Here is a 26,596-nt window from a genome sequence, read left to right as displayed (position 1 = left end):
TTTAGTGCTTGAACTGCGGCTCGGATTTTCTCAGGCCCTAGCGTGTGGATATTATATGTAAATTCCTGCCTGTTGCTTCCTTATCCTAAGACACGGGAAGATGGATCGTAAAGATATTCATTAAATTCAGAGGGACAGGCGTTCATTTAACAAGTAGCATGACTTGAGAGTCAACGGATCGTGTAAACAAAAAATGTAAAATATTTTTTCCAGCAGTTAACGTAAAATTTTTAAAATATAGTGACAAAACACGCTCCTAAACGTAACTACAGAAATTTTCAGGGGATATTTTACTAAGTAGAGAACAATCAATTAATTTATAAGTATTCAATGACACCAAGGATCAATCAGTTGGTAATTTGTTTTTGTCAAAAAAAAAACATTTAGCTTTTCCGGAAAAACTAAATTTCATTTGAAGACCTCGCACTTATTTTAGAGGCACTTTTCTGGAGAGTGAAAAGTCGATTGCAAAAAACAACAATTACTCTCGCCGTGGGGTAGTAGAAAAGCAGCACCGAAGTGACATACGAGCGTGGCTCATCGATTCTCCCATTTCCTGGCGGCGTAGAGAGCGAATGAAGCTTCTCGGACAAATAAAAAATAGTTCGCAAAAGGGAAGCATTAATCTTTTAATATTCCGCCGGGGCAACCTTGAACAGCAGTAAGCTTAGCGCGTGACGGATTCCTTTTCATGCGGCGACGTTTACAAGCCGCGCACATCCGTTATGCATGCGTGAGCCGAGTAAATAGAGGGGAAAATGGAAAACAGAAACAAAAGAGGAGCGGTTAGCGCCGAAGGGGCGCGGGTGGGTGCGGCCGGCGCGGCATTCCGAGAGAGACAAGGACCACAGAAGAGAGTTGGCGCGCGCGCCGCCGACGCGTATCTGCGTGCCGCAGTGTGCGTTCGTGTGACCGCTGTGCGTGTCTCAAGGCGCGTGCTCTCGATTATACGCGAGGAGATGGAGGGCGAGATCCGAGCCACTGCGAAAATTGATAACCTTAATTCTTGTTAATTTTCGTAAATTATGGAGGTGGCTTTCGTAATTTACTTTCATCTTTGAAATTTATTGTAATTTACGGTAGTTTTCCGAATAAAATAGAAAAATAATATCATCAAGGATAAAGATATTTTTTACAATTAGTTCGCTTCAAACTCTACACATGCTATCTGCGTGTTTAATTAAAAGTTAGGAATTTAAATTAATAAATGGATGGCTACTACAGTAGCAAAATACATAACTATATTTCGTTCTACTGATAGTTCTATTATCATGTGAGTAGCCCGAGGATAAAAAGGAATACATGAAAAGTGAAGTGAAGGTTTATGTACTTGTGATTACGTCATTATTAAGTTTACAATTTGATACCTGGACTTCTTTTAGCAACTACTCACAAATCCCTAATCGTGTGACCAATAGCGGGGGTCAAAAGTAAAACTTTTTTAAATTAAAAATACTGTACCTGGTAAAGAATATAGAAAAGGAATATTTAAAATCAAGGGGTTCCGATTTGAAATTTAAGATGAAAACGGAAGAATCGAGTCGGCAGCCGGGAATGGAAGAAAATAGTTGCATTACAGAGTCGTTAAGGGATGTATAAAGGAGCAATACGATAGAAGAATTCCAACATTATAACAGAATTAGTCTAAATTTCAATTTTAATTCCTTGGAACGAAATATTAGCTCAAAAATTCAATTCCAAGTTGACGTAAGGTAATTTAAAAAAATATTATTATCAACCATGGTGATGAATCTCATTAGTAAATTACGTCAATTAACCCTGCTTTATAGTAGTGGGGTAAGTTTATAGCAGGGCGTGAGAAGTATGGCTTTCGGGTGCGGGAGAAGTTAGAGACGGCGCGGCGTGGAAGAGAGGAGACACGGGAGAGACTTGGGAATACGCGCCCTGGACATGAAACAAGGGAATAATAATTCCGGGCAAGGCTTTATTAATTCAGTAAAGAGTGCCACTAGTCGGAGGGCGGCTTGAAAGGAGGAGGCGATGCGGAATAGGGAGAGATGGCTGGGAGTTTGTGTGTGTGTGTGTGTGCCCCGGGTGCGGCAGGGAGGGAGCGGGGCGCGGCACGTGAACACAATGGCCCTCATTACACGAGCGCTTACTCGGCTACATGCCCCCACCTCCCCTCCCGCAACCCTCTCTCTCCCATCACTCTTCCGGAGACTCGGCCTTGTTCCCCGCTTTGCTCTCCGTCAGACGGCCGCCAGCCGGCCAGCGGTCGAGTTCCGTTCCGTGCTCACAAATCCACCGCCATGAAAAATGCAGCGGGGCAACCGCGGAGGTATCGACTGCGTTATTTAATGCGGATTAAACGGGAAAGGGCAACGCTATCATTCCTTCTGCGAAGAGAGATATACACACATAAGGCCGGGAGAACGGATGGAGACGGAGCAATAGCGTGGATATACATAGGGATCGAGGGTATATATCTCACCCCCACATTATTATGCATTAACGTATTAAGCACAAGAATTAAAACGGTTTTATGAAGACATAGATCCACAATTTTAAACGGAAACCATCACATTATTGTAGTTTCGCTCCATTTTTACTTTAGTATCGTGGATTTAGGAGTAAAAATCTGAAAAATATATCGCATTAAGATCTCAGAGCAACATTTTCCAGTAGAAAATGGATGAGTATGAAAATTCTTAATTAAGTTACGCACTCATATTCATAATTTCTCACTAAATGCGCTTGAGTGGCCAAATCTGACAAAAATTTAGCATTAACTGCGCTCTTTCTCTTTTGGTTTATCCATTAATAGTTTTGAAAAGAAGAAAGAGGAAGGTAGGTCTTAATGAACACTCCCAAGTCATTTCTTGAAATACGGAATATATTTACCTAGTCCATGATACAAAATAAATTCAAGGTGCTTAATGAATAACCAAAGAAAATATAGTTATCTCTACAAACAGGGGTTAGCCTTAAAGTAAAGCGTCCGTGACTAACGCCACTGATACTATGCTCCAAAATTTATGGAGCAGAAAGCCACTTCTGGGGAAGAAAAACTATTGGCTACGGGACGTTGATTAAACTGCGGTTCTCTTTTCAGTGGCTGTAACCTAACATTTTCCAACATTATCGCATTAGCCTGAAGCCAACTGTGATGTACTTTTCTCGTTTGTGAATTATAACCTCGAGTAGAAAATGTTCAATTAAATAGAAACTGAGAGAGGGAGAGATACTTTAAAAAAAAAGGTAAAAATAGCATAAAGCCACCATTTTGATTACTTCAATAAATAATTTCTAGTGGTACTCGAATAAAAGCAAAAATAATTTGGACAAACCAACCTTATCTACCTGAATTGTGGGCATGCGGAATTTCATTGGATAACTCTGGAACTAAAAAACTGTCGTGGCTTCGGGCCTCACGGTCGTTGAAAAAACACGACTCAATGCGACACCCAGATCAATGCTCAAAAGAGCGATCAGGGTAAATAAGCGCAGTGCCCAGCCACATCCCTGGAATTCGCAATTAGACTGCGTCAACAGATCGCCTTTCCTTCCAATGAGCCTACCTCGTCTGGGGCTACCGGTTAACCAACAGTAAAATGGAGAGATGGAAGTGCTGGAATACCAGCCACGTAAAGGAAGAAATTGGAGAATGAATTACGGGAAGGAAAGCGCAGCAGCGGAATGTGTATTGAGCACAGTTTGAATAATCCTTTCCACTCTGTTTGGAGCCACTAATTGGGAAAATGCAAGTTTATTAGTTATCAGTGTGACCTCTTTATGACGGTTATTTCAGGTTTACAGGGAAGGAGGTATGAAGATCATCCTTTCGCCAATCGATTTGTCCGAGCACGAATCTTTCATAAAAGTGTTTCGATCAATTGATCAAGATTTAATACATATTTGAACTCAGTGGCCAAATTGATCATTTCCCAAGAAATGTAATTTATTTTTAGACTCTGAACGACTATGGATTGGTTCACCATTGGTCAGTGAACTTGATTCTCAGGATCATCCCAGTAGAATTTTATTATTCCATCGATTACTTATATTACCGTATGTATGGAACAAATTAGCGTTTCGTATTTCACCTAACCACTGTGAATATTATAATCAAGGTGAGGGAGAGTTTAACATTAAAAAAATAAATAAAAACGAAACTGAATTAACGAAAAACGAGTAACAACGAAAAATGGGTGTATAAATTTCGTAGGCACAAATGCTTATCGAAACGACGCCGCTAGCTAGATGGGAGGTAATTACAAAGACGTTGATCATTCAGCGATTCGGCCGCAAGCTTGGCTTGAATAGATGACGGTAGAGCTCATTATTACATTATTATAGAATAGAAATCCTAAGATTGGTTTACTGCAACCCTCCATTTCCTCCATCCTCCTACGGTAAGGATAGAGCCCATCCCGAACTAAATCATAGCTTGCGAAATATACGTAAGTAGGGTAAAGGGGTTGATGCCAGTACCTTTCATTGACTCACCTCGTTCTTGGAGGACTTACATTTGGGTGTGTCCAAATATAAGACCTCGAAAATTGTGCTTCACTTTGGATTTGAACCAGGGATTCATGGATTGTTAACCAGTCGCTCTTCCCACTGGGCCATCAAGCTCCACAACTACACCCGAGCTACGCACAGACATAAAGACACACTCGCACTCCCTCAACACAGCGTCGGTCCGTCCGGGAATCTCAGAATAATTTCCATTTCAGTTTGCCGCAGAAATTGGGAGTGTCGGTTAGAACCTTCTCGGGATTAACTCAGGGGCGGAGAAGGATAAGCCCCTATCAAGCAGTGATATTTCGCTCGGCGTGCGGGAGAAAGAGGATAGGTTTACGACCACTAGGTCTGGGGAATCACAATCAGAGGTGTGGTCAACAGAGACGGGCAGGGGAGCGGGGGTGGAAGGTGGGGGAGGGGAGGAAATCGAGCTATATGACACGCTGCAGAGGAACCCGGGAAGTTGGTTTGGGAGGGAGGAGGAAGTTTGAAAGGACCTCCAGGACAGTTTTCGGGGTTTATAGAGGTGGAGACTGTATACAGTTTCGCCACGTTTAACGCTTGGAAGCATTTCTTTCGGAAAAGGAATGGCAGGTATTTTACCAAGAGGTTTCTACACCCTGCACAGTAGTTACTCAATAAAAGGGTCGGTATTATAATAATAGCATGCTTTATAGTTGCGGTCTGTATGGCTCGATATTTATCAAGATAGAGGGTGTTTCATGGTCAAATATTTTTCCAAGGAGATGACGTTGATATCAGGATGGAGTATGATACCTGAGCACGACATAACAGGATCTAGTAAAGGAGATTGCCGAAGAACAACGGTGAAATAATAAATATGAGGAATTTGTTGGCGGCTGACGGCTAAGCAATTTCATACAAACCGTTTAATATAACTAGCGTCACCAAAAAATGCGGAGTCGTGGATAATATTGACACCGTCAATCCAAAACTAAAAATAGTTGAAGCTCGGATTTCCAAAGCTGTTCTCTTGTCACACTTTATTTTCTCGATTCCAAATTAGTAATTAATAGAGCCCTCCTGATAACCTATTATCCAACCCAAAAGTATTCATATCAAACAAAACCGATTGCCAGAAAATCATTCTCAAATAACATTTAATTTTCTCACTTCGACTTTTATTCTTAACATCGGTTAACTTCTGAAGTTAAATCAACATAAATGCTACTGTGTGATTCCCGAACATGGATAAAGAACTGATTGAACAATAGTTTTTTATTAGATGACTTGAATGGAAGAAACATTTGAAGCTGACGCGAATTATGCCTGTACGACGAAGACGAAACGGCCCGGGTTCATTTGAGTCGATTCTTTGTGAAAAATCTCAGTTTGCTCAGGTAAAAAAAAATAGCCGCCATTCTGCTGGCGTGTGAACCTTTACACTTATCTGAATGCAGAACTTCGAAGCTTTCCTCGCCTTCAATACCCACAATTGCGGGCAGACCAAATGGAACAATTAACACACATATTGATTCATTTCTCAGGTCAACAGAATCAGGTCATATGCAAAGTGGACACCAATAGAGGTACGAAGCATGCTCCGGGAGCAAACGAGGGAGGAGACATTACACGGGGCAAATTCAAAAGAGGAGAGCGCAGAGGGTAGAAGGCAAGCAACGGAAATGAAACCATAGTTCATAAACGTGGATACGCTGAGGTAACTCTTGTGGAAATAGGATTAATTTCACAAAATTACGGGAAAGGCTGAAATAAAATATGGAGAATGAGACGTAAAAATGCATTTGATTGTGATAGAAAAGATTCTACTTTGATTTTTCTGCGCTAAATAAAATCATGATTCCACTTTTCCGTGTCTGGGATTCCCTAAATCAATTCCTTTAACATATAATAAAATTATAATAATTTAGAAGTAGTGAGTTCTTTTAATAAACATGTACTGCTCACCGGTTGGCCCATGCGGAGTCGCTACAGAGTGAACACAAGGTGCAAGAATTGCAGGGTGAAGAGATCAATGACGCTGACTGGGACTCGAACCCGTAACCCCTGAACTCGCCAGAGTACCAAAGAATTACTTCCCACCTTCCCTACCCACTGACGCAATCGTTTACCACCCTCCTTTCCGTCCTCTGATGTAAAAAAATTTAATTAACATTGCTGCCATGTAAATGAAAATTCAACTAGTGGCCATCTCACAGTTCGATACATTAACAATGGAACATATTCAAAGGAGCTTAATTCAATCTGATATAAAATATATTCAATATAATATAAAAAACAGTGTTGCTGGATTTTAAAATTACATAGAAAGACAGCCATTCTTAGTCCGGAGGGCTGTTGAAAAATTAAATATTGTGGTAAGTTAATGCTCGACAGTGAAATTAGCATCTCATACCTCGTTCGCCTCTTTTATTATCTTTAGTTTCCCCCGCACAACAAACTCTCGACTGCACCCCGCAGGTGTTTTCATTTCTCCGCCTCGTTCAGCACACTCTCTCTCTCTCTCTCTCCTCCCTCCCCTCCCACTTCCAGGCCCTCTCTAGAGACTCCGACGAGGGTCTCTCTCTCATGGCTCCCGGTATTCCTCATGCTTCACGCCTTCCTCCTTCCCCATTCCGAACACCCCTCGCATTTCATTGTCTCACACATTAATTCACCCCTTAAACAGCCCATGCGGGAAATTGAGGAAAAGTCAATATTGGCTACCTCGTTCGTAGGAAATGGGTCCCATTTCTCTCGAAACAAATTTAAGTCTCCACCACAGGTATCTAATGGCTCCTGAGTGACGGCAATTTTTACGTCCATACATAATTGTTTATTTCCCTTGTCGCAAACCATACGAGCCAAATCTAACTCGATGGATTGGTCCCGCAGGTGCCGCGGGGAGAGCATTTTTCCTTGATCCTTCACAAAATTCTATTATCGCAAGACCACCCGCGTTACCACTGTTACCCCACGAGCTCAGAAGGCTTCAATGAAGCTGCTAATTATCTAGAAAAAAATCATTTAGGCCATCTATTATTCATAAGGTGGTTCTCTATTTCCTTAGGAACAGCGACTCTTAGATTTTAGTGATCCTAGCCCTCGCTGTCATTCTGCGCGGGTTTACTTCACTTCCCCTTCCGAACCTATCCTAAACATGAGGAATTCTTTGCTTGCATTACTCCAAGTCCCAACCCTATTTCTTTCCTAATATCCTAGCGCCCACAGAAATATAGGGTGACAAATTTAGACTACTAGTGGCCGCCTCACAGTTAGAGCCATTAATAATGGAATAAATTTGCTACAGCTTAATTCAATTTCATATTTTTTTAAAGAGGGGTTGGAATTTTAAACGGCATAGACGAGAAGCCATTCCTAGTTGAGAGGGCTGATGAAAAATTATGTAGTGTCTAAATTTAATGTTCTACACTGAAATTATCATCTAAATAGGCTATAGAGTATGAGAACCAGACTAATTATATATACTCGGATTCTAGGACGTAACCTCGCTGTGACAGAAGACTTCTGATTTTTACTATCTAGTGGAAATCTTATTAAAATATTTCAAATATTGTATTTAGAATATAATAATAATAATTACTGATCAAAAATGGAATTCGAGCAGTTAATTTACAATAATAAAGTTTATTGAATGAAAGAAATATCCTTCAAAATTGGAAATTCTTTTGCCCACGAAAAATATCCTTACCGCTCATGACGTCGTTCCACTCATCACCACTGATTCTCACCTCCGTCTCTGGTAAAACGCTGTATGAAATATTTATCTTTAAGTCGACGTAATACTATCACTACGTAACGCGGTTCTGAGATAACCCAAAGGTTTTAAGCGTCCTCTCGAACTGAAGATAGTCTGAAATCCGATGAAAACTTAATTCATAATGTAATAGCTTTAATAATTTCATCAAATATGAGAACATATCTTTTTTCTTAATATTAGGGATCAAAATCGCCTAAAAATACAAGTGGCTTAATCTTATGCTAAATAAAACTGGACGTACTGTTCGCTGACACCCTAACGATTATCATTACAGTTTTCCAAAGTCAAATTGACTCTCATTTAACCAACTTTATCTTAAAAGGTTATTACGCTATTAGCAGTATTCTTCTCCTTATACTTTTTTCACATTATCATCAATAAATACATATATTAAAATTAGAACATATGTAATTAATGCTTCTCAGATACCATTGGCTACGATAAGGACATGTACCATTTATTTCGAGGTCGTTGACCTCCGTTTCCAGTTTGAGCCGTAACCATTTATAGTTTTTTCATCCCCTTGATCGCGGTAATTTTCCTTAATTTTGAAAAAAAAATAATAGCGGATGATAATTCACGAGCTAAAAGTATTACCTACGGTATTACCATAAGAAATATATAAAAACGGTTTTTCGCCTAGTTCTGGAATGTCCTTTACCCTTTCGTGAAGAGGGGAGTGTCGCGGTTTATCAGGTCCCATGCCTCGAAACTTACTCCAAAAATATTTTGCTGAAAGGTACTGAAACGATGATATTTTTTCAGCAAGCAGTAGAACTATTTTTCAATACCCGTGGCGATAAATATTTCGTCGATGTCAAATTCATTAATTACATAAGGAAGGAGAAGAGAGATCTTAAAGAATGCCGAAGATTAAGCCCTCTATTATCTCTCCCGCAAAGTGATGTGATGGTGTAAAACTATCAATAATGCTTCCACCAGAAACTGTTTTCCGTGGTTACGATGTGACCACATGTATAATCAATTACTAATCTGGCTTAATAGGTATTAGAGAGGAAAAAATAACGGATATTATGGAAAAGGTTTCAGCGCTAGAAATTGAAACTATTTTTTAAAATTATTTTGGTGACGAAATGCGAAATAAATAGGTACGTTCATATTAACCAGAGACTTGACGGCACCAACCATTACCAATCGATCTCTGTAACCAGCATTGAAAACAAAACAGCAAGAGTGTAGGATAATTGGTTGCAGTCAATTTTCATTCCATGTAGGTATAGTAAAAATTACATGGGTTGCATAGAAATATTTACCAAACGAAATTTACGTAAGAAACAGTTCGTAAAAAATACTACGGAAAATACTGCAACAATGTGCTTACATTTTTCGCTTTATACGTGTGTACACCTATACACACAAAAATATTCTTACCTCAACATAAAACACAAGGGATTAAATTATTTATCATACAAGAAGTACGGCATGCTTATTTATATCAACTGTAATCCAATGATTTTCATCTGTCTTCACAATGTCTTCTTCGTGCCTTGACTATAAATCAAGAGAAGTACGTTAACGTATAATTACCATTTCGCAGAAAAACCTGTGAAATAGAAATACTATAACAATTTTTGACCATCCAAGACAATTTAACTGAAGGTTTCTTCGGTTGAAAGGGAGGAAGGAAGGAACTATTTCGTGGGTAATCAAACATGAAAACCTGTTATTCCATTGAACATACGGAAAGACTCTCCTCCAGTCCTTAAATATGTCAGTTTAGTCTGCATCGATCTTTGAGCATCATTTCAGCAAAATCATTAAAAAAGAAAAAAACGAAGATAACCACTAGATATGCTTGTAACTTTACATTTGTTTATTAGCATCTGGATACCTAAAAATTCTATGAAACTGCTTCAAATTCATCAGTTCCAGAAATGATAGAATAAAACTTGTCTCGTGGATATAATTAAATATATTTCAGAAACATATATTTCAATTTAGCTGAAAGGCCCGTTAATTGAAATTAACAACGGTTAATTACATTTTAAAAATTGTAAATTACCAATAGAATGTATGCCAGGCTATTTTGGCCCTAACTGATGGGAATTAAGAGAAATTGGCATAACACTGGACTGTGTCAGAATATCACTCATGAGATATCATGCTAATGTTGCAACACTATCGGAAACACCAGTGCAAGGGAAACATTTATGAAGAAAATCTCTTGTACCATGATTTTTAATATTAAAGATAAGTATCTAGTGAGTTCAAATAATAATCCTGCGAAAATATATCTCCAGAATCAAGTTTCCTTTACTTCGAAATCAGGGTAACTTCAAAATTTTTTTCTAAGATTTATCTCTTATCATTCTTCCAGATATTAAAAGAACATTTCACGCCAGGTACAGAAACATCTTCAATCCGGAAAAGCCTTCAGCTATGATATTTTTTACTTGAATGATATCATAACCCTTTCGCTCAGCCCTGTAAATATTTGCTCGTTCAGGGAAAGAATTCCTTCTTTGATGGAATGGAATCCTGCCTCTCCAATTCTCCAATGAATGTGTAGATATCTCACGACCCCTTGTTCTCTTTCTCACCCAGGGACTTACTTCATCCTCTACGACTTCATCGAGCACTTCCAGAAGGACGGGCCCAGTTTCCTCCAGAGAGACAAATTCCTCGACATAATCAACAAAATCTTCAAGGAGCGGACACAGCTGGAGAAGGACGCCATCATCTTCCAGGTGATGATGACAGGGGGGAGGCAGCGAGCAGTCTGCCTTCCACCTTTTAATTTTTTCGTTTCCTGAAACTCGCACCTTCCTTTCTCCCGTGACCTCGGGCATCTTAACAACACCCTCCCCTCCCTCTCCCGCCTAATTCCCCCCACTCCTGGATGGCCCTCGTCCGGCGGTGCCCTCCCCACGAACTGCCAACCACCTCCTCCTTCCCCCACCCACCCTTTACCCCCAGCTGCAGAGGCCTTTCGACCAACAAAGACCAAATCGATTTCCTCTGGCTGTGAGGCCGGAGAGTTGAGACGGGAGATGGGGCAGAGCGGGGTCCGGTCTGAGGGGGGGAGGTGGGTTGCATGGGGCGCGGGTGTGATGATGAGGGGGGTAACACCAGGTGTGTGCATGGTGGAGCCATAATGATAAGGACACCGAGATACGATTCATATCAATGAGCGATTGTCCATCACGGGGGTGTTAAAATTCTTTCAGGTTCACACCCTCCATCTTATCCGACGTTTCCAGGTCCGTCACGTTCCTCGATCTCAGGAAATAATGTTGGTACCAAGAGCATTGTCCGTGTAAAAGATTGTTTCGATACTCAGTATCCTCAATTTTTCCCCCAATTTTTCCTCCAATTTTTCCTCCAATTTTTTCTCCAATTTTTCCTCCAATTTTCCCTCATTTAGGTCTAACTGGACTCAGCAACTGTCCGCATTCAGTTGCTCAGGGCGCACACGGTGCCTTGATTGAAAATTTCAAAACGCAGAATAGGATTTCAATGGAATCCTTGATTATTGTCTCAATAGTAGAAATATTGACAAAGAATTTACACATCATAAAAATTGATGTCTTCCATGCTAGTATTCCAATGCTCCGCAATAATTTTCTCGCTTGGAATAGACGCAGGTGACCGCCGCATTTCTCGAGTGGAATTTCAATGGTTCAACCAGTCTCTCCAATGTACCACTCCTCCCCAGCTCAAGGGTGTTATTTGTTCAGACAGAGTGAAAGAAAGGCGAACGGGATTGGCTTAAATCCTTGATATAAGTGAGCAATATGGAGAATTCCCAATAAAAATTGTCTTTTCCAAAGATAAGGAACAATTTTATCACAAAAGATTATCATAAATATGCATTATTCTCGAATACCTTCTTCAAAATAACATGGCAGACGTCTAAACCACTCGAGTTTCAACTAAGATAACCGAATAAAAACGCAAATAAGCTTCTCCAAAATAAGAAGCTCAATATAAATTTTAAATAATGTGGTTTTAATAGCTGTCGAAAATCGCGGGCAACTGCTTATAAGTTCCTTGCGGTTTCACATTAAGAAAATAACATACATAGATTTGAAAATGTAACAAATGAGAAATTCTCAACTTCTAGATGATACACACTAAAATTCCAATGTGTAACATTCAAGAAATAAGTTTAAGGTATATTTTATCAGATCAACCGCCACTAAAAGTTCAAAGCTGATTATTATAGCATTTATAGGGCCACAAGCCACCATTTTACATTAACATCGACATAATTTAGATCAAAATATGCATATAAAACTTTTTAATAAGCATATATTCGTATGATATTTGCGATGTTTAAAGGAATTTTAAACTTTCAAACCCGTATAAATAACTACATGAATAAAATAAGACTTACTCGTAGATTAAACTTCTTAAGCAATTACTCTATCTAGAAATGAGTGAGCTTATGACTTCGGTCGCTCTCATATTCATGGTAGTCGTATTATTAAAACTAATGCCAAAAATCACTACACTTGAACGAGTTGAACGGCTTTAATGTCTAACATATGAATAAATTTACATAGGTACTCCCTTGGTCCCTCCTCCAGTTATATATATGTATAAAATCAAAATATAAAATCTGAAGCAAGGAGAACAAAGCTACTGATTATGCTGTTTGACGTTTTTACCGCACTAAACCCTCAGAATAACGCTGCTAACGGGTGCGGTTGCTGTTCTCCGTCCGCCGCACCGGTAATTACAGAGGGGGGATTTGCGGATGAGGAGCGGGGTAGGGGGGCTTTTGGAGGGTGAACAGGCCGAATTTCCCACCCCTTCCCTCCCTCTCGCTCAGCGGGAGAAAACACGCGAGAGAGGGCTACCGCAGGCGCCAGCATCCGCAGCCGTGCAGTCCAACGTGCTGCGGCCGCTTCCCTCACCCTCCAAGCAAAAAGACATTCCCACGAATTTCGTCCGCATAGAGCTATCGAGGAAACAACAGTGAACACCTTCACCTCACAGTAAAGAGAGGAAAGAGTGAATTTCGGCTTGATCCGTACATGTGGCAGTACTGAAATGGATACCACCATAAACACGTGATCCCACCTCGGGACCTTGCATATTTCGAAAGACTTCACACTTTTAGCAGTGAGCTTGTTTATAAATGGTTTATTTCGAATAAAAACATTATTTCCTTCAACTTCAATACGAAGAAAGAGAGTTTTCTTGACATTCATTATATTTTTAGGCTTCGTTACACTTTCTAGAGCTGAAATAACGATGGAATTAAAATGGAAAGTGGAGGGTTTCAATGTTGTCCTCATATTTAAGCTACTCTGCAGCTACTCCCAACCACTACCATCGGCTATATGGCCAATCGTCTACGTGTGACGAGATTCGCTGCAGCCATGTCATTTGAGGTTATGCCTTCCCCTTCCTCCAGTAAATAGTAAAATAAATAAACTCGAAATAACTCAAATGCCAAAAGCGTTGCAGATGACAAAAATATTACATAATTCCCACTCAAAGTACGAATGTACTAGGCTCTCGATATTAATCACGTAATTATTCAAATATTTATTTCCAACGCTAGAAAAAAAGAAGAGACAGTCCCACTCACTTGGGTCACTTGTGCTCTTGCCATCGCTTCTCTTAATAAGTATATGAACACTTCACGTGAATCAAGACCGGGGTGACCCTATCTAGTACAAGCTCTATTCAGAAAATATCGGGAATTAAATTTTTAAATTTATCTCGAATGTGGAGATCCCGATTGTCAACATTTTTTCATTGTGTTGACGTACCTGCCACATAATAAAATTTTCAGACGCAATTATTTTTTTTAATTTTTCAGTGGTAGCCACTAAGTTTGACGTGTTTTTATGAACTCTGTGATTTTCCGCTCACGCTTCATAACTTGTTCTTGAATTTTTGGCCGAAAGGAATGCTTTAATGATACCCCAGCCTCCATTTTCGCCAAAACAGGATCCGTGTGACTTTTCCGTTTCCAAAAATATAGAGATCTTTAAGGGGCCGTTATTTTACGAGCAAAGATGACATTAACATAAATCGCTGACAGAGCTGAAGGCTATCCTAAAGATCGAGTTTGAAAAGTGTTCCAAGAATTCGAAGAAGCCCTGGTAAAGGTGCATAGTATGCAATAGGGACTATTGTGAAGAAAAAAAATTAATTTAGACGAAAAAATAAATATTTTTTATTCCATTATTTTCTGAACACACCTCGTACAGTCAAGTCCACAGCTTTCACAGTTCTTTTTCTCCTTCTGAACGCAATACTGGTATATTTCTGGATGAAAAGGTGAACATTTTCTGGATTTTGACTGTTTGAAACCACCAATCCTCATCCTTTAAACTGTGAACTGCACGAGGTGAAATAATCGTCCATGACAATGAAATATGGCGGTAGGCCGATTGAGGCTTTCACTGGACCCAAACTTTACATGATTTCAACGACGCATGCAATAAATGATAAATATTTTCGAAAATCCTCTTATAAAAATACCAGATCCCACAAATGGTCGGTAGGTGTAATTTATTATCAATGATACCGCGATAACCATGGATACAAACGGACATTTCCAACCGAATATTAACTAACATGTAAAATTTGATATTTATGATTAAACTAGCTGACCCGGCGGACTTCGTACCCCCTAACAATCAATGAACTAACAGTTTAGTTACACATTTATAAATCAATAGCGGCTGTATCGTTTATAACCATGTTTATTATAATAAAATAAGATACTAATCCAATAAAACTACGTAAATGAGCATGAAAATAGCTTAAGAAATTTTGGGCATTGTAGTTTTATAAAGCAGTTAATGAAATAAAAATTATACGCATTCACTTTCTGGCTATTTGATGCTGGCTTTTAACCGTAAAAAAAAGTTTTTAAGTCCAAGTCTGTTGCGTACACTTAGCCCGTTCACGGGGCAGGTTAACACAACGCCAGACCGACGCTTGACTGATGCTCAAAATCGTGTAAGAAAAGCCCCTATGAAGCAGCAGCATTCGTATCAAATGACTTTAGGCGCGCCAGTTACAGTATCTCTGTTTGGAAAAAATGCACTGCGTAAACGCACTTCGGTGTGTCCTACACATTCGGGTTTAATGTAGTGCGTCAAGCACCTTATGATAAACAACAGTTTTTCTTTTATCAGGTGCAATATAAAACAGATGACGCTAAATAAATATGGCGAAGCGAAGCAGTGACGCAGCGAGGGGGGTTTTGGGGGGTAAAACCTCCCCAAGAGCTCAGAGAACTTATTTATAAAAAACTTTGTTACTAATATTAGGGGGACGGATAGGTAACAAACAAAACATATTTAACTATTCACACAGCCGCAAAATCCGCTATTTTGAACCATTTATCTTGAAAAAATGTCTGGGGGAGGGCCCCCACACCTCTCGCTTACCTTAGCGAGTTTTCCATACCCTAAAGACCCGTAGTATTAGCTGCGCCCTTGAAGCGAAGGAAGAAATACAGCGGATGGTTTACCGACTCGTAAACATAGCAGGTTTAATTTACCATGAGAAAATCATGGGTTTTCATTAGCACATGAGCACAAACATCACTAAAACTGAAAGACTGACCATGCGATTTGTTAATCGTTATCGCGAATGCAACACTACTTGGAAATTGAATACATTTAAGCTCAAAAGGGCATATATGTTGGGATCATGGAAAGATGAGGAATGAGAACTTCCTCATCTTTGAGTTTTCCTTTGAGTAAAGTCGCGTGAGTCACATTCATTATCAATTTTTTAAATAACCAAACGCGTTCCGTTGGATAGCTATGGTGAGTTTAGGTTTCGAAATATCATGAACACAGAGCCTTCCTTTAGCTGTTAATCGTGCCGTGGTAAGCAAGGTACGTCCAAGGACTTTATATATTCAGTTAGATGGTTGGTGACTTCGTCTTCGTTTATTACTCAGTTAAAAGATTTGAATTCATGCAGAGTACCAATTATTTGATCCTGATTTACCTAGTTTGAGTGATCCACATCTTCGTTCTAGGCCGTCGAAATTGCTCACTCAATCAATCATTTTTGATTTTTGTGGTGATCAATCATATTCTGGAACTCTTTGTTGATGAGCTCACCTTCCAAAAAAAAATTGCAAATATTCGGAGAAAGTGTAATCAAACTGCTCGATTCCTCGACAGAAACACGGACATTACCTTTTGTCAACAATTGCTTGGAGATTTGTTTACAAACACGGTAGTGAAGAGTCAACTCGAGCTGGGCTTAAAATTAGCTAGAATTAAATATTTTAAATGCAATTTCAATATTTTGAATATATTTAGTAATTAAAATATTATATTGTTACGAAGTTCAGTTATTAAATGGGTAAAAACAAAACAAATAATTTAATTGGTAGTTTTGACCGACTTATCAATTGCTGTTGCGTTGCTAACTCCTAAAAACATATTGTTAGAAAGAGATGAATTTTTTTTGTGAAATTATCCTTTTTTTAATGGCCTATATGTTAACCCCGCCTGAGACGAATCCAAAGAACCAAATCTCATTGAAATCGGTGCAGCCGTTCTCGAGTTATAAGTGTTCTAACTAACACCTTTTTCGACTTTCTTTTATATATATAGATAGATATGAAAACTAACAATTAAGGTGTAATATCTTGACGCATAAATATAGTTTATCCTAATCTTAAGCACATTTAACGACAAAGTTACTCTGCGAAATAAATATTCCTTGCGTCACTCACAAAATTGATTTAAATATTAGTTCTCTGGAATTTTCGACGTTAATAACTGCCCTATGAAGTACTTTACTCCTCCAAACGCCTTAGTTTACATTTTCATCTATTTAATGAACTGTCGCCCTATCTGTTTATTGGTGGGACCTGCGAAAATAATCACAGCATCCATAATAATACATACTTGAATTTGGAAATAATTTAACGATAGATCTATACAAAAGAATTAGTTTGGTAGTTGGACGAGTTATAGGTCTTACAAATCTAAAACTAAATAACACTTACTTATCATCACAAAAGCCTGAAATTATTATTTAGCTCCATTTAGGCCCGTATTGTCAGTCGCGCCTTCCAGGCGACCTTCACCTTCTAACCCTCCTTCTGTTGAGATTTCATATTGAGAGACGCTCCTCTCCTCCTATAGGAGGCGACTGTGGCCTTCGATTAGAAGCATACCCTGGGCTATGCTTCTAATACGAGAAGGCCTCCAACCATAGCAACAGTACCTAAATAACATGGCGGAATTATTTGAGCGCGATGAACACCTCGATGATTTTATTGAATATATTTTCGACAATCCTTATAACTACATACCTCGGCGATACATAAGAGATAGGCAAAATCCAGTAGAATATTACTCGGAAGGGGAATTTATGACCAGGTACAGGTTTTCGAAGAGAACAGTGATTGATGTACTGCTACCCATGATAGCATTGCAAAACATCAGCAACCGTGGAATGCCTGTTCCACCAATATTGAAATTATTGACGGCCCTGCGATTTTTTGCCACCGGCAGCTTTCAGGTAAGTGAAATAAAGTTTCCTTTTGATATTGTAGTATTTAGCGTGTTTGTAAGTTGGAAATAATTGTAGAGTTGGTTGATTTATTCAGCTTGTAGCCGTATTGTTTACTATTCGAAATTTTGTTTACATTGGCAAAGCACTTCAAATGACCTGAATGCACTCGTAGTAATTATTGTTTGGTGTTAACGAATAATGTTATGATGCATAGATGATATTCGCATTCATTTTCGTTAGTTTTCCCCGTCTAAAGAAACCATTTTGTCGATTGCAGTTGGTCTGTGCTGACCTTCTTCAAGTATCTCAACCGTCTGTTTCGCAGATCTTGAAGGTAAGTTGTTTGTGATCATTAATGGCTTTTTTATACTATTTAAAAATAGTGGAACGAACTTTACAAAGGAAACGTCAATTCAAATTGTGCTCCTTCGTCGAACAGTTACGGGTAACAGAATTCTGCTGTCCTTGACGTAACACGGTAAACATCACATTAGAAAATAAATTGAGATGCCTTTTGTTGGGCTAACTTAACGCGTGTTTTCATTTCACGGTCAGACTTACATCGCCTGAGAAAACTGCATTAATTACTCATTTGTGAAAGATTTAAAAGAATTCTAATGGTAAAGTATTGCATGGGAGACCGGTTATGAACAGTAGGTACAGTCGTGTGGAGTTATTTTCGTTGTTTATGTTTTCATTACGCCTTTTTGTATGCTGAGATTTTCGCTCTCAAAGAAGTATGTATACTACCATAATGGAAAGAGTTGTTGTTGACATTTAATGAGAGAGAGAGAGAGAGAGTTGGTGATGACATCAAAATACATATTTTTGTGTGTTTTAACTCTGTGCTACGTGCATCGATTTTATTGCTTCATCAATTTTTATATTAATATAGCCGATTACTTTTCAAAGCGTTATGATTAGTTTTTACTTGTCCAATAGTTGTCAGTATTCGTAATTATCTATTATTGCTATTCCTGATCGTTATTTCAACTTATAAGTAATGAAGAGTTTGATGTTAGTGTATTTCGTTCGCGTACATTTACATTTTGTTGAAACTTTTCGTGGATGACACTTGATATTAAATTCTGAGAAGATACATGTGGATACTTTTTATCACAATTACCTTATAAAGTCCTCAAGTGTAGTAATGTATAAGTAGTTTATTAACAAAAATATGTGCTTTAAATTCCACTTTAGAATGTCAGTGCAGAACTAGCTGCTAAGCTGCCGTTGTGGGTGAAAAGACCGTCGACAGAGGAAGAATTTGCAGCTATCAGAAATAGTTTCTATGCAATAGCTAATTTTCCTGGCGTGGTGGGATGCATCGACTGCACCCACATTCCCATTAAAAGCCCTGGAGGTGACCTGGCAGAGGTTTATAGGAACAGGAAAGGATGGTTCTCCATGAACGTTCAGGTATTGCATTGCTTGTAGAAAACAATACTGTTACATGGAAATTAAGTTTCTACATATAGAAATTACTTTTGTATCCATTTATAATGTAATAATCCTTTTGTAATTCATAGGCTGCCTTCTTTTGTAATCTCATAGTGTCTTCTTTGTAGGTTGTGGTGGGACCATCCATGGAAATTATGGATATTGTTTGCAGATGGCAGGGATCCGTGCACGATGCACGTATATTCCATAACAGTAGGCTTAAGCACAGATTTGAAGCTGGGCAGATGCGAGGAATCCTTCTAGGGGATAGTGGTTATCCATTACTTGCTTATTTATTCACACCAGTTTTACATCCTACAACTGGTCCTGAAAGGCGGTAAATATTCCTATTAATTATGATTTGTATGTTTCTCTGTACCTTGGGCGTATTTTTTCAGTTATCTATATTTATCATTCATGCTATTATGTTAGATAGAGTTTTTAGAGTATGTAGGGAGACTATTTAATTGTAATCCTTATTAATGGTGGTAATGATGACCTTCTATGCCATGGCACGCTGTTTTTCTCTTACATAGATGCAATAACAATGCTTAAAAATAAAATGGCATAGTGAAAAAAAATTATTGGAAAAGTGCAAATGAAACAGATCATATCAGCTGTAGTTGAGTACTATATTCAGAAAGGTATTCATACTGTCTTATACACTTTGACTTATTGTCTCTATGATAACAAGGTAAATGTACCACTGCCTGGCTAAGATAGGTTTATTCAAGTCCTACGATGCTTACACTTAAAGGAACAGTTCATGCATTTCATATCCATTTCAAAAGAGGTACAAAACTGGTTTAAAACTTTTTTTTGAGAGTTTTCTTTACGACCATATAGAATTAAAATACATATTATTTATCTTTCTTTTGAAATGGGCTTGAATTAGGTAATCCTTTTCCTGACCCTAAAAATTCTGTATGTGTTTTTAAATCTGATCCTTGATGCTCTAGTATTGCTTGATGACCTACTCATAGTCATTGCTGAAATAAGATATCCTAGGCCATGTTTGGTATCTTGTTAATTGTTTTAATCTTTTTAAGGACAAATTCTTTATAATAGGTAGGTAACAAAAAATTGGTAATGTTTAATGGTTTATTTGAGTTTTTTTAATTTCAATTAATGCTTCACTCGTATGTTCTTCTCACAGACATTTAAACAGACTATAGAAAAACCTGTGATGATCATGATATTACTTAAAATCAAGTGTTTAAGTTCATTCCAAGTTGATCTCCAATGAGAGAATGTCACTTTGTGGAAGTTCATAGATAGCAATGATACAATCAGCTATAATAATTTTCCACACTATTATGTCATGTGTGAAATTTTCATCAACCCATAGATAAATTTTCTCCCAGTCTGATCAGCAAAAATTATAATCATTTGTGTTACATCTCATGAAATAAACACTACCATTTCTTCATCATTAATGGGATCTTTAGAATTAAAAAACAATTTATTGGTAGTGATAGGGTAAACTTAACGACCTTTTCAATACTGCCATTCATTTAATGCATGCGCATTGGGAATCCATCCTTCCTCACATGCATTAAACATTATACCTATCCTTATTATTGATGCAAAGTAACAACTTTATAATGTTAACTGTTAACACGTGTTAACTGTCTTTCAATATATTCTAATTCTGGGAGAGTTAATTCATGAAATTTTCAATTATCCTCACTTAATAACTAGGAAATAATATGTTTCTGTGTTTTATATTCTTCTATTTGCATTACAGGAGGGTTGACAGCTGGTGTGAATAAGTAAGTCAGTAATGGATACCACAGTCTTCCTAACATTTGTCCAGGATCAGATATGTGCTTCAGCTGCTGTTATGGATATTGTGCTTCATGGATGGACCCCTGCTGTTTGCAGACATCTCCATAGTTTCTATTCCTGTTCCTTTAAGCCGATGCCTGTTGCTTTGCCTCCTAGTCTTTTAATGGGAATTTGTCAGGGAAATTAGCTGTTGCATGGAGACATTTCTGATGGCTGTGAATTCCTCTTCTGTCAAGTCTTTTCCCCATGGTCATCAGTGATTCTAATATTGCTGGTACAGGCATTCCACTGCTATTCATGGTAGCTGTGCATCAGTCACTGTCTCTCTGAAATCCTATACCATCATAAGTTCCCTTTCCGAGTATTATCTACTGGTTTTCACCTTCTCTTATGTATTGCTGAGCTGAGTTGTAAGGATTGTTGAATTTATATTTAATGAAATCATCGAGGTTGTTCTATTATAATAAAAAACAAATTACAGTTAACTGCAGTGTTTTTGTTGGCCCATGTTGGCTCCCTTTCTGATGACATTAACCATTGGCACGATGATTTTTTTCTTTTAAGTTGGATGATTATAGTAGATATAGCTAATACTGCATATTTCTTTATCAAAATTGTTCATTTTGTAACCTTTCATTTTTTCCTTGCTGCCGTATATTGCTGAAAGGTTTCGAAAAAGGAAAGTTGCTTTCCTGGGTAGAAAAGTGGGATTAACAAAGAATGAAAGACTTTTCAGTACATTTCACTACTGTTCTATTTAATGAAAAAAAAAGTTTACAGAATAATATTTTAAAAGACAGCTGGTTACATAAATTATTAAAAATAGGGATATAATAGAGAATATTAGGACAGATTATGTGACGCTGAATGAGAAGGTACGATGCTGGTCTTATACAACTGAGGAAGACATGGGAGGAGGATATAAGCGGCAGGAAACCCAATGGAACCCTGCATTGGAAATAGCCATGATCCACAAGAACACCATCAGTAACATCCTGCAGAGAGAGAGAGAGTTCCAGGACAGCAGAATGGAGCTGGCCATGCAAAGGTGGCAACAGGAGCACTACTTCTCCTAAAAATGGGGAAAATTTATAATTAGTTGAAATATTAATATTCAAAAAATGTTGCTTGCTAAATCATCCCATTATAAGTGAAAATACTTTCTTCAACCAACATATGTGCATGCATTTTAATATTACTAAAATCATTGATTTTCATTTCTTTGAATGCGACATCGTCCTTTGCATCTATTTCATAGGAACTATGCAATATTCATTTAATAAGTAAACATGGAAAGGAATCGATATCACAGCCTGTCTCAAATACGGATATTATTGTAGTGAAGGCATTTATGAAGGAAAAGATAAATGAAGCCTGAAGCCATATTTCCATTGATCTTAACACATTAAATTCACAACATACATTGGCAAAGATATGGACTTGAGAAACAAATTTTTCATTCTAATTCCTTTTAAATTTGTTTTAAAATACCTTACAGAAATTATTACCCTGACAACTTCTACCACTAAAGTACAATACAAATAATGGTAAAGCAAACCATCATCTGGCGCAACTCCTGCTCCTTAATCTTTATTTGGATTTCATCCATTCTTTTTTGGTGCGCCAGAGCCTGCTCCTGCTGCAGCCTTTGCAGTCTCAAGACCTCCAACTGCAGATTCTGTGTATCTTCGTCTAGCTTCACTTTCCGCAGTTGGAAGTCATTGATCAGCTTGGCTGTGGCCAGCTCCACTTGTGCTGTCTCTTGCCTGAGGGCTTGAATCTTATCGCGGTGTGCGTTGTAAGATTTCAAGCCCTCAAGCCGGTCCTGCAACTCTCTCTCTACAGCAGCTCCTCTGGTCATGCCACCAGAGGAGGATGGTGTCCTTATCGGACCTCCCATCACTGTCGTGGCACACGGAACATCTGACGGTGGAGCCTCGACTACTTTGAAAAGAAAAAAGAAAATTTATTGTATAATTTCGATAACGACAGGTAATGCATTACCACAAGCAATATCGCACATACTTACTTGTTGGATACTCCAGTTCCGTGTGCCCACTGCTCGCGTTGGGGATAGGAGGCGAATCCAGGCAGTCGTCATCCATATCCCCAACATTCTGCTCACAGTGTGACAGTGATGGGATGGCTATTTCCAACTCAGGGTTGGGATCGCACACAGGCGGTACATATGGCCCACCGCCTGTGGCCAACCTCTGCTGGGTTTCCTGAGCCTGGGCCTTCCTCCTCTTCGTTTTCACGTTGTCCCATGCCTTCCTCAGTTGCTTCCAATTTCGCTATTTAAGTGAAATCCACTTCAATTAAACAAAGAGTACTTCCTACATCGCCGCATATATTTATTCGCACATCATCGGCATTTCATTTTTACGCGCTATGCATAAAACTACATCGGAAACATTGTGTCTTATTAAAAATTTAACTAAGTTAAAAATATATATTATTTTAATGCACTATAACACACTTTGTCATTAAACAACAACATTTCTATGAGCAAGTAATACAATAGATTACTAATGTACACGACCAGCCAATAACTCTAGTATTACCTACCTTCACGACTTGAGAATTTCCGTTAAATTCAGCTTCAATGTTTCTCCAGCATCGTGTCTTATCAGACAACGTCACAGCATCTGTCCTTTTATTCTCTAGTATATCCCTATTTTTAATAACTAACGCTACCAGCAAATCTTTCTCCGCAGCCGTCATCCTCGACTCCATTCTGATTGCGTCTGTCTATTTCTGCGTGATTATAGTTTTCCGATTGATTGAATTTTGATTGTTATTGCGAGGGAACTCCAATAATTAGTAATTACAACCTATTCAGGTGCAACAAAGAAAAGCGAAAATATAATTAACATTGTCCCTCGAACAATTGGACCTACAGTCACTGTCGCGGCACACGGAATAATTCGATTTTAATTAACTTCGAAATGGGCGGCAACCTTATTTACCTCCGTAACGCTTCGCTTTTTTCTGGCCGAGTGAACGGATCAGTCCGTGAACGTAAACAATATCTCCTTCTAATCGAAGGCGAAGGCGACAATAGAGAAGGACGGACTCTCGAACTGACTGGCTTCCTTTTAGGTGAAGGTCACCTAGATAGAAGGTCGCGATAGAAGGCGCGACTGACAATACGGGCCTTAAAGTCACAAAGTTAACGTGCTAATTAAAATGTTCCCTTCTTCAGAAAAGCTCCTTGGAAATAATTCTCACAAAATGAAGAATTTTCTCAACACTCGGAATGGAATGGGCTATGGGGATGGTATCACAAATAATGTCGCTAAGAATAAGATTTCCATCACGCTACGACAAACAGTTGAATTATGCTAGCAAAGATTACTTGAAAATTATTATAAAAACAGGAAGAATTTAAGTGAAGACACAGCGGATATTTTCTACGAAGGGAGGTGTGGAAAACAAATGTTTGTCAATAAAACTGTCACGAACACGTGAAGGATTACTTAAAGAGAGCGACAGTTGCTCACCTCGAGCCCCTTTTTAAAGAGAACAGCCTCCTTGAGCATACATCGCCTCTTGCTCTTTTTCACTCCCCCGGGGCTCCCCCCCCCCCCCCACTCCCATCCCGCGACCCTCCATTTCACGCCTTCTCTCTCCACCGTAGCCTCCCACCCCACGGGCAACCCTTTTAACCCCCCCCCCCCCACTGGGGGAGGGAGAGGAGGAGGGGTGAGGTCGCACTCCACTACCCCCCACAAGCCTCCCCCGAGGCGCGCTCGCCCAGCCATCCACAACTCAATTTTGTCACTGAACGCCTTCTCTCGGCGAAGAGTTCATCTTGGGAGGAATTCAGTTAGGACTGCGGGATGAGGCAAAAAGGGTGAAGGATGGGGGGGGGGGCGGAGATGGAGATTGGGGGCGGAAATGAGAGCAGAGATGGAAAGCAACATCGAGAGAGAGAGAGGGCAGGGCAGGGGGGGTAAGACGAGGAAGGAGTAGCGAGCGAGGAACCCCGAAACAAAGCACCAAGTCCGAGAAATTCAGGGCTGGCCACTTCAAGTCCTGCCCCCCCCCCCCCCCTGCCGACGACGACGACGTCTCGAGGTCGAGAGGGACAGAGTGGGTAGGGAAAAGGTAGAGGGGTGGTGTATTGGGGGCGAAGGCCGAAAGCAACCCTGCCCCACTGGCATTATCTTGGGCGCCATGCCGGCCGTCGCCACCACTCCGATCAAAATTGGCCTCCAAGTGTGTCGGTAGCTGCAAAGGAAGTTGCACGCGAAACGAAAGGAATGCCATTTCGAAGTACTATTTCAGGCGTGAGGAGGTGAAATTAATGAATATTGTTCAATGAAAATATTGAAAGGATCTGGAATGCATTTCTATACTATTATCATATGCTACATTACCTTCAAATGAGAAATATTCATTGAAAAAAATTCATTATTCTGTGATAAAACGGATGTGAGAACATAACGCTTCATATCAGTCTGCATTCCCTGGGAAACTATACCAAATGGATTGAGTTTTGGAAATGGCTCGGAAAATGGATTTAATTTGATATATTTTAGAATAATTACTTTGGGATTATTAACTTTTAACCACTCATTTGACATGGAGCATACCAGGAGTTTGCAGGAGCAGGAGTTTGAAAGACATGCCACGTTTCAGTGGTGTGAAACATACCCCTTACCCTAAAAGATAATATTAGACAGTAAAAAAGTTATTATCCTTAGGATAATTTGCCTAAAACATGTTTTTTTACTATTTTTAATTCCTATTGAAGGAAATTCATTGAAGTTTTAGTCTTGAAGCAGCAAATAACAGCTTACTTAGGACTTAAAAAATTTAGTTACTTTCCAGAACCACCGTCAGTAAGGCGATAAATATGACACTAGATATAATTTCCTACCTGGTGGCCATGCGGACGTTTTGTGAATGTCTTCTTTCAATAATAATGTCATTTCCTACACACCTGCGATAACTCTCGCCAAGTATAGGAGGAAGCTTAATATGGCGAGGCATTATTAGGGTCCAAAATCATCAACTTTCATAGAGAAAACGTTCTGCAACTACACGCAGGTTTTATTTATGAGCAGAATCTTAGGGTCAGATTGAACTGTCTTTTATGTATTGATCATTAGATAATTTTAAAGGCATGGTATTTGGAGGATTCGACCGGCAGCGAAGATTAGCGCCATAGGTAAAGGAAGGGAAGGAAGGATGGGGAGAAACCCTGCGTCTGCATTAGCCTGCTCATAACAAAAGGCGCCAAGGGGAACACGGCCGAACGTCCCATCCGACGGTCATTGTGCTATACTTGAAGTAGCCCTCCACAAAGCACTCACAAAGGGATTTGCTAGTCTCTAAAAATCTACGCCACCGCCGGGATTTGGACTCGGACCATGTGAGTAGGATTATCAAATCCACTCTAACCACTTTACCAACTCGATCCCCGTTCATTTTCAAAAACTAGGTCGAAATTCGTCAATAAAGTCAAAAAATCCTATTTTTGTATCGTCAGCAACAACACGTCTTTTACAAACGTTGGATTTGATTTTGCATGGTAGGTACTAAGGACAAGAGGAGGAAAAATAGGGTAAAGCACCATATTTTAATCTGAAAACGCCTAATTAAAATTTTTCATACCATCCGTCCCACAAGAAGTCTAAACAATTGATTACATGCAGA

General features: G+C 39.1%; 3 protein-coding genes across 5 annotated transcripts in view; 2 read left to right on the top strand and 1 right to left on the bottom strand.

Annotated features, from left to right (window-relative positions):
* LOC124170085 (acetylcholinesterase-like) overlaps positions 1 to 26,596 on the top strand; it is a 159,936-nt gene that overhangs the window by 97,203 nt on the left and 36,137 nt on the right. For both annotated transcript variants that reach the window (XM_046548782.1, XM_046548784.1), the window contains exon 4: positions 10,793 to 10,935. In XM_046548782.1, the coding sequence (XP_046404738.1) occupies positions 10,793 to 10,935 (143 nt within the window). The remainder of the gene's footprint in view (positions 1 to 10,792; positions 10,936 to 26,596) is intronic.
* LOC124170119 (putative nuclease HARBI1) lies at positions 17,269 to 21,402 on the top strand. The gene is made up of 5 exons (XM_046548807.1): positions 17,269 to 17,710; positions 17,982 to 18,038; positions 18,905 to 19,123; positions 19,273 to 19,481; positions 20,892 to 21,402. The coding sequence occupies exons 1-5, from the start codon at positions 17,423 to 17,425 to the stop codon at positions 20,914 to 20,916; spliced, it is 798 nt and encodes a 265-aa protein (XP_046404763.1). The 5' UTR covers positions 17,269 to 17,422; the 3' UTR covers positions 20,917 to 21,402.
* On the bottom strand, positions 21,726 to 24,096 carry LOC124170106 (myb/SANT-like DNA-binding domain-containing protein 3). Of its 2 annotated transcripts, none has more exons than XM_046548788.1 (4): positions 23,501 to 24,096; positions 22,962 to 23,226; positions 22,491 to 22,876; positions 21,726 to 22,004 (listed from the first exon to the last, which is right to left on the bottom strand). In XM_046548788.1, exons 1-4 carry the CDS (start codon positions 23,666 to 23,668, stop codon positions 21,996 to 21,998), a joined length of 828 nt encoding a protein of 275 aa, XP_046404744.1. In that variant the 5' UTR covers positions 23,669 to 24,096; the 3' UTR covers positions 21,726 to 21,995. The 2 variants fall into 2 exon arrangements, with proteins under 2 accessions (XP_046404744.1, XP_046404752.1); XM_046548796.1 differs by having other exon boundaries at positions 22,491 to 22,873.

This window comes from Ischnura elegans, chromosome 1 (assembly GCF_921293095.1).
Source record: "Ischnura elegans chromosome 1, ioIscEleg1.1, whole genome shotgun sequence".
In the NCBI taxonomy this organism is placed as follows: domain Eukaryota; kingdom Metazoa; phylum Arthropoda; class Insecta; order Odonata; family Coenagrionidae; genus Ischnura; species Ischnura elegans.
Note: the sequence above shows the minus strand (reverse complement) of the source record. Positions and strands in the feature narration are given on the sequence as shown.

Bases quoted from the DNA above. Each gene is read 5' to 3' on its own strand.
- LOC124170119 (XM_046548807.1), top strand. From the start codon at position 17,423: ATGGCGGAATTATTTGAGCGCGATGAACACCTCGATGATTTTATTGAA. The intron at 17,711-17,981 runs GTAAGTGAAATA...TGTCGATTGCAG, and splicing joins TTGCCACCGGCAGCTTTCAG to TTGGTCTGTGCTGACCTTCT. The intron at 19,124-19,272 runs GTATTGCATTGC...TCTTCTTTGTAG, and splicing joins GGTTCTCCATGAACGTTCAG to GTTGTGGTGGGACCATCCAT.
- LOC124170106 (XM_046548788.1), bottom strand. From the start codon at position 23,668: ATGGAGTCGAGGATGACGGCTGCGGAGAAAGATTTGCTGGTAGCGTTA. The intron at 23,227-23,500 runs GTAGGTAATACT...TCACTTAAATAG, and splicing joins GAAATTCTCAAGTCGTGAAG to CGAAATTGGAAGCAACTGAG. The intron at 22,877-22,961 runs GTAAGTATGTGC...TTCTTTTCAAAG, and splicing joins GGAACTGGAGTATCCAACAA to TAGTCGAGGCTCCACCGTCA.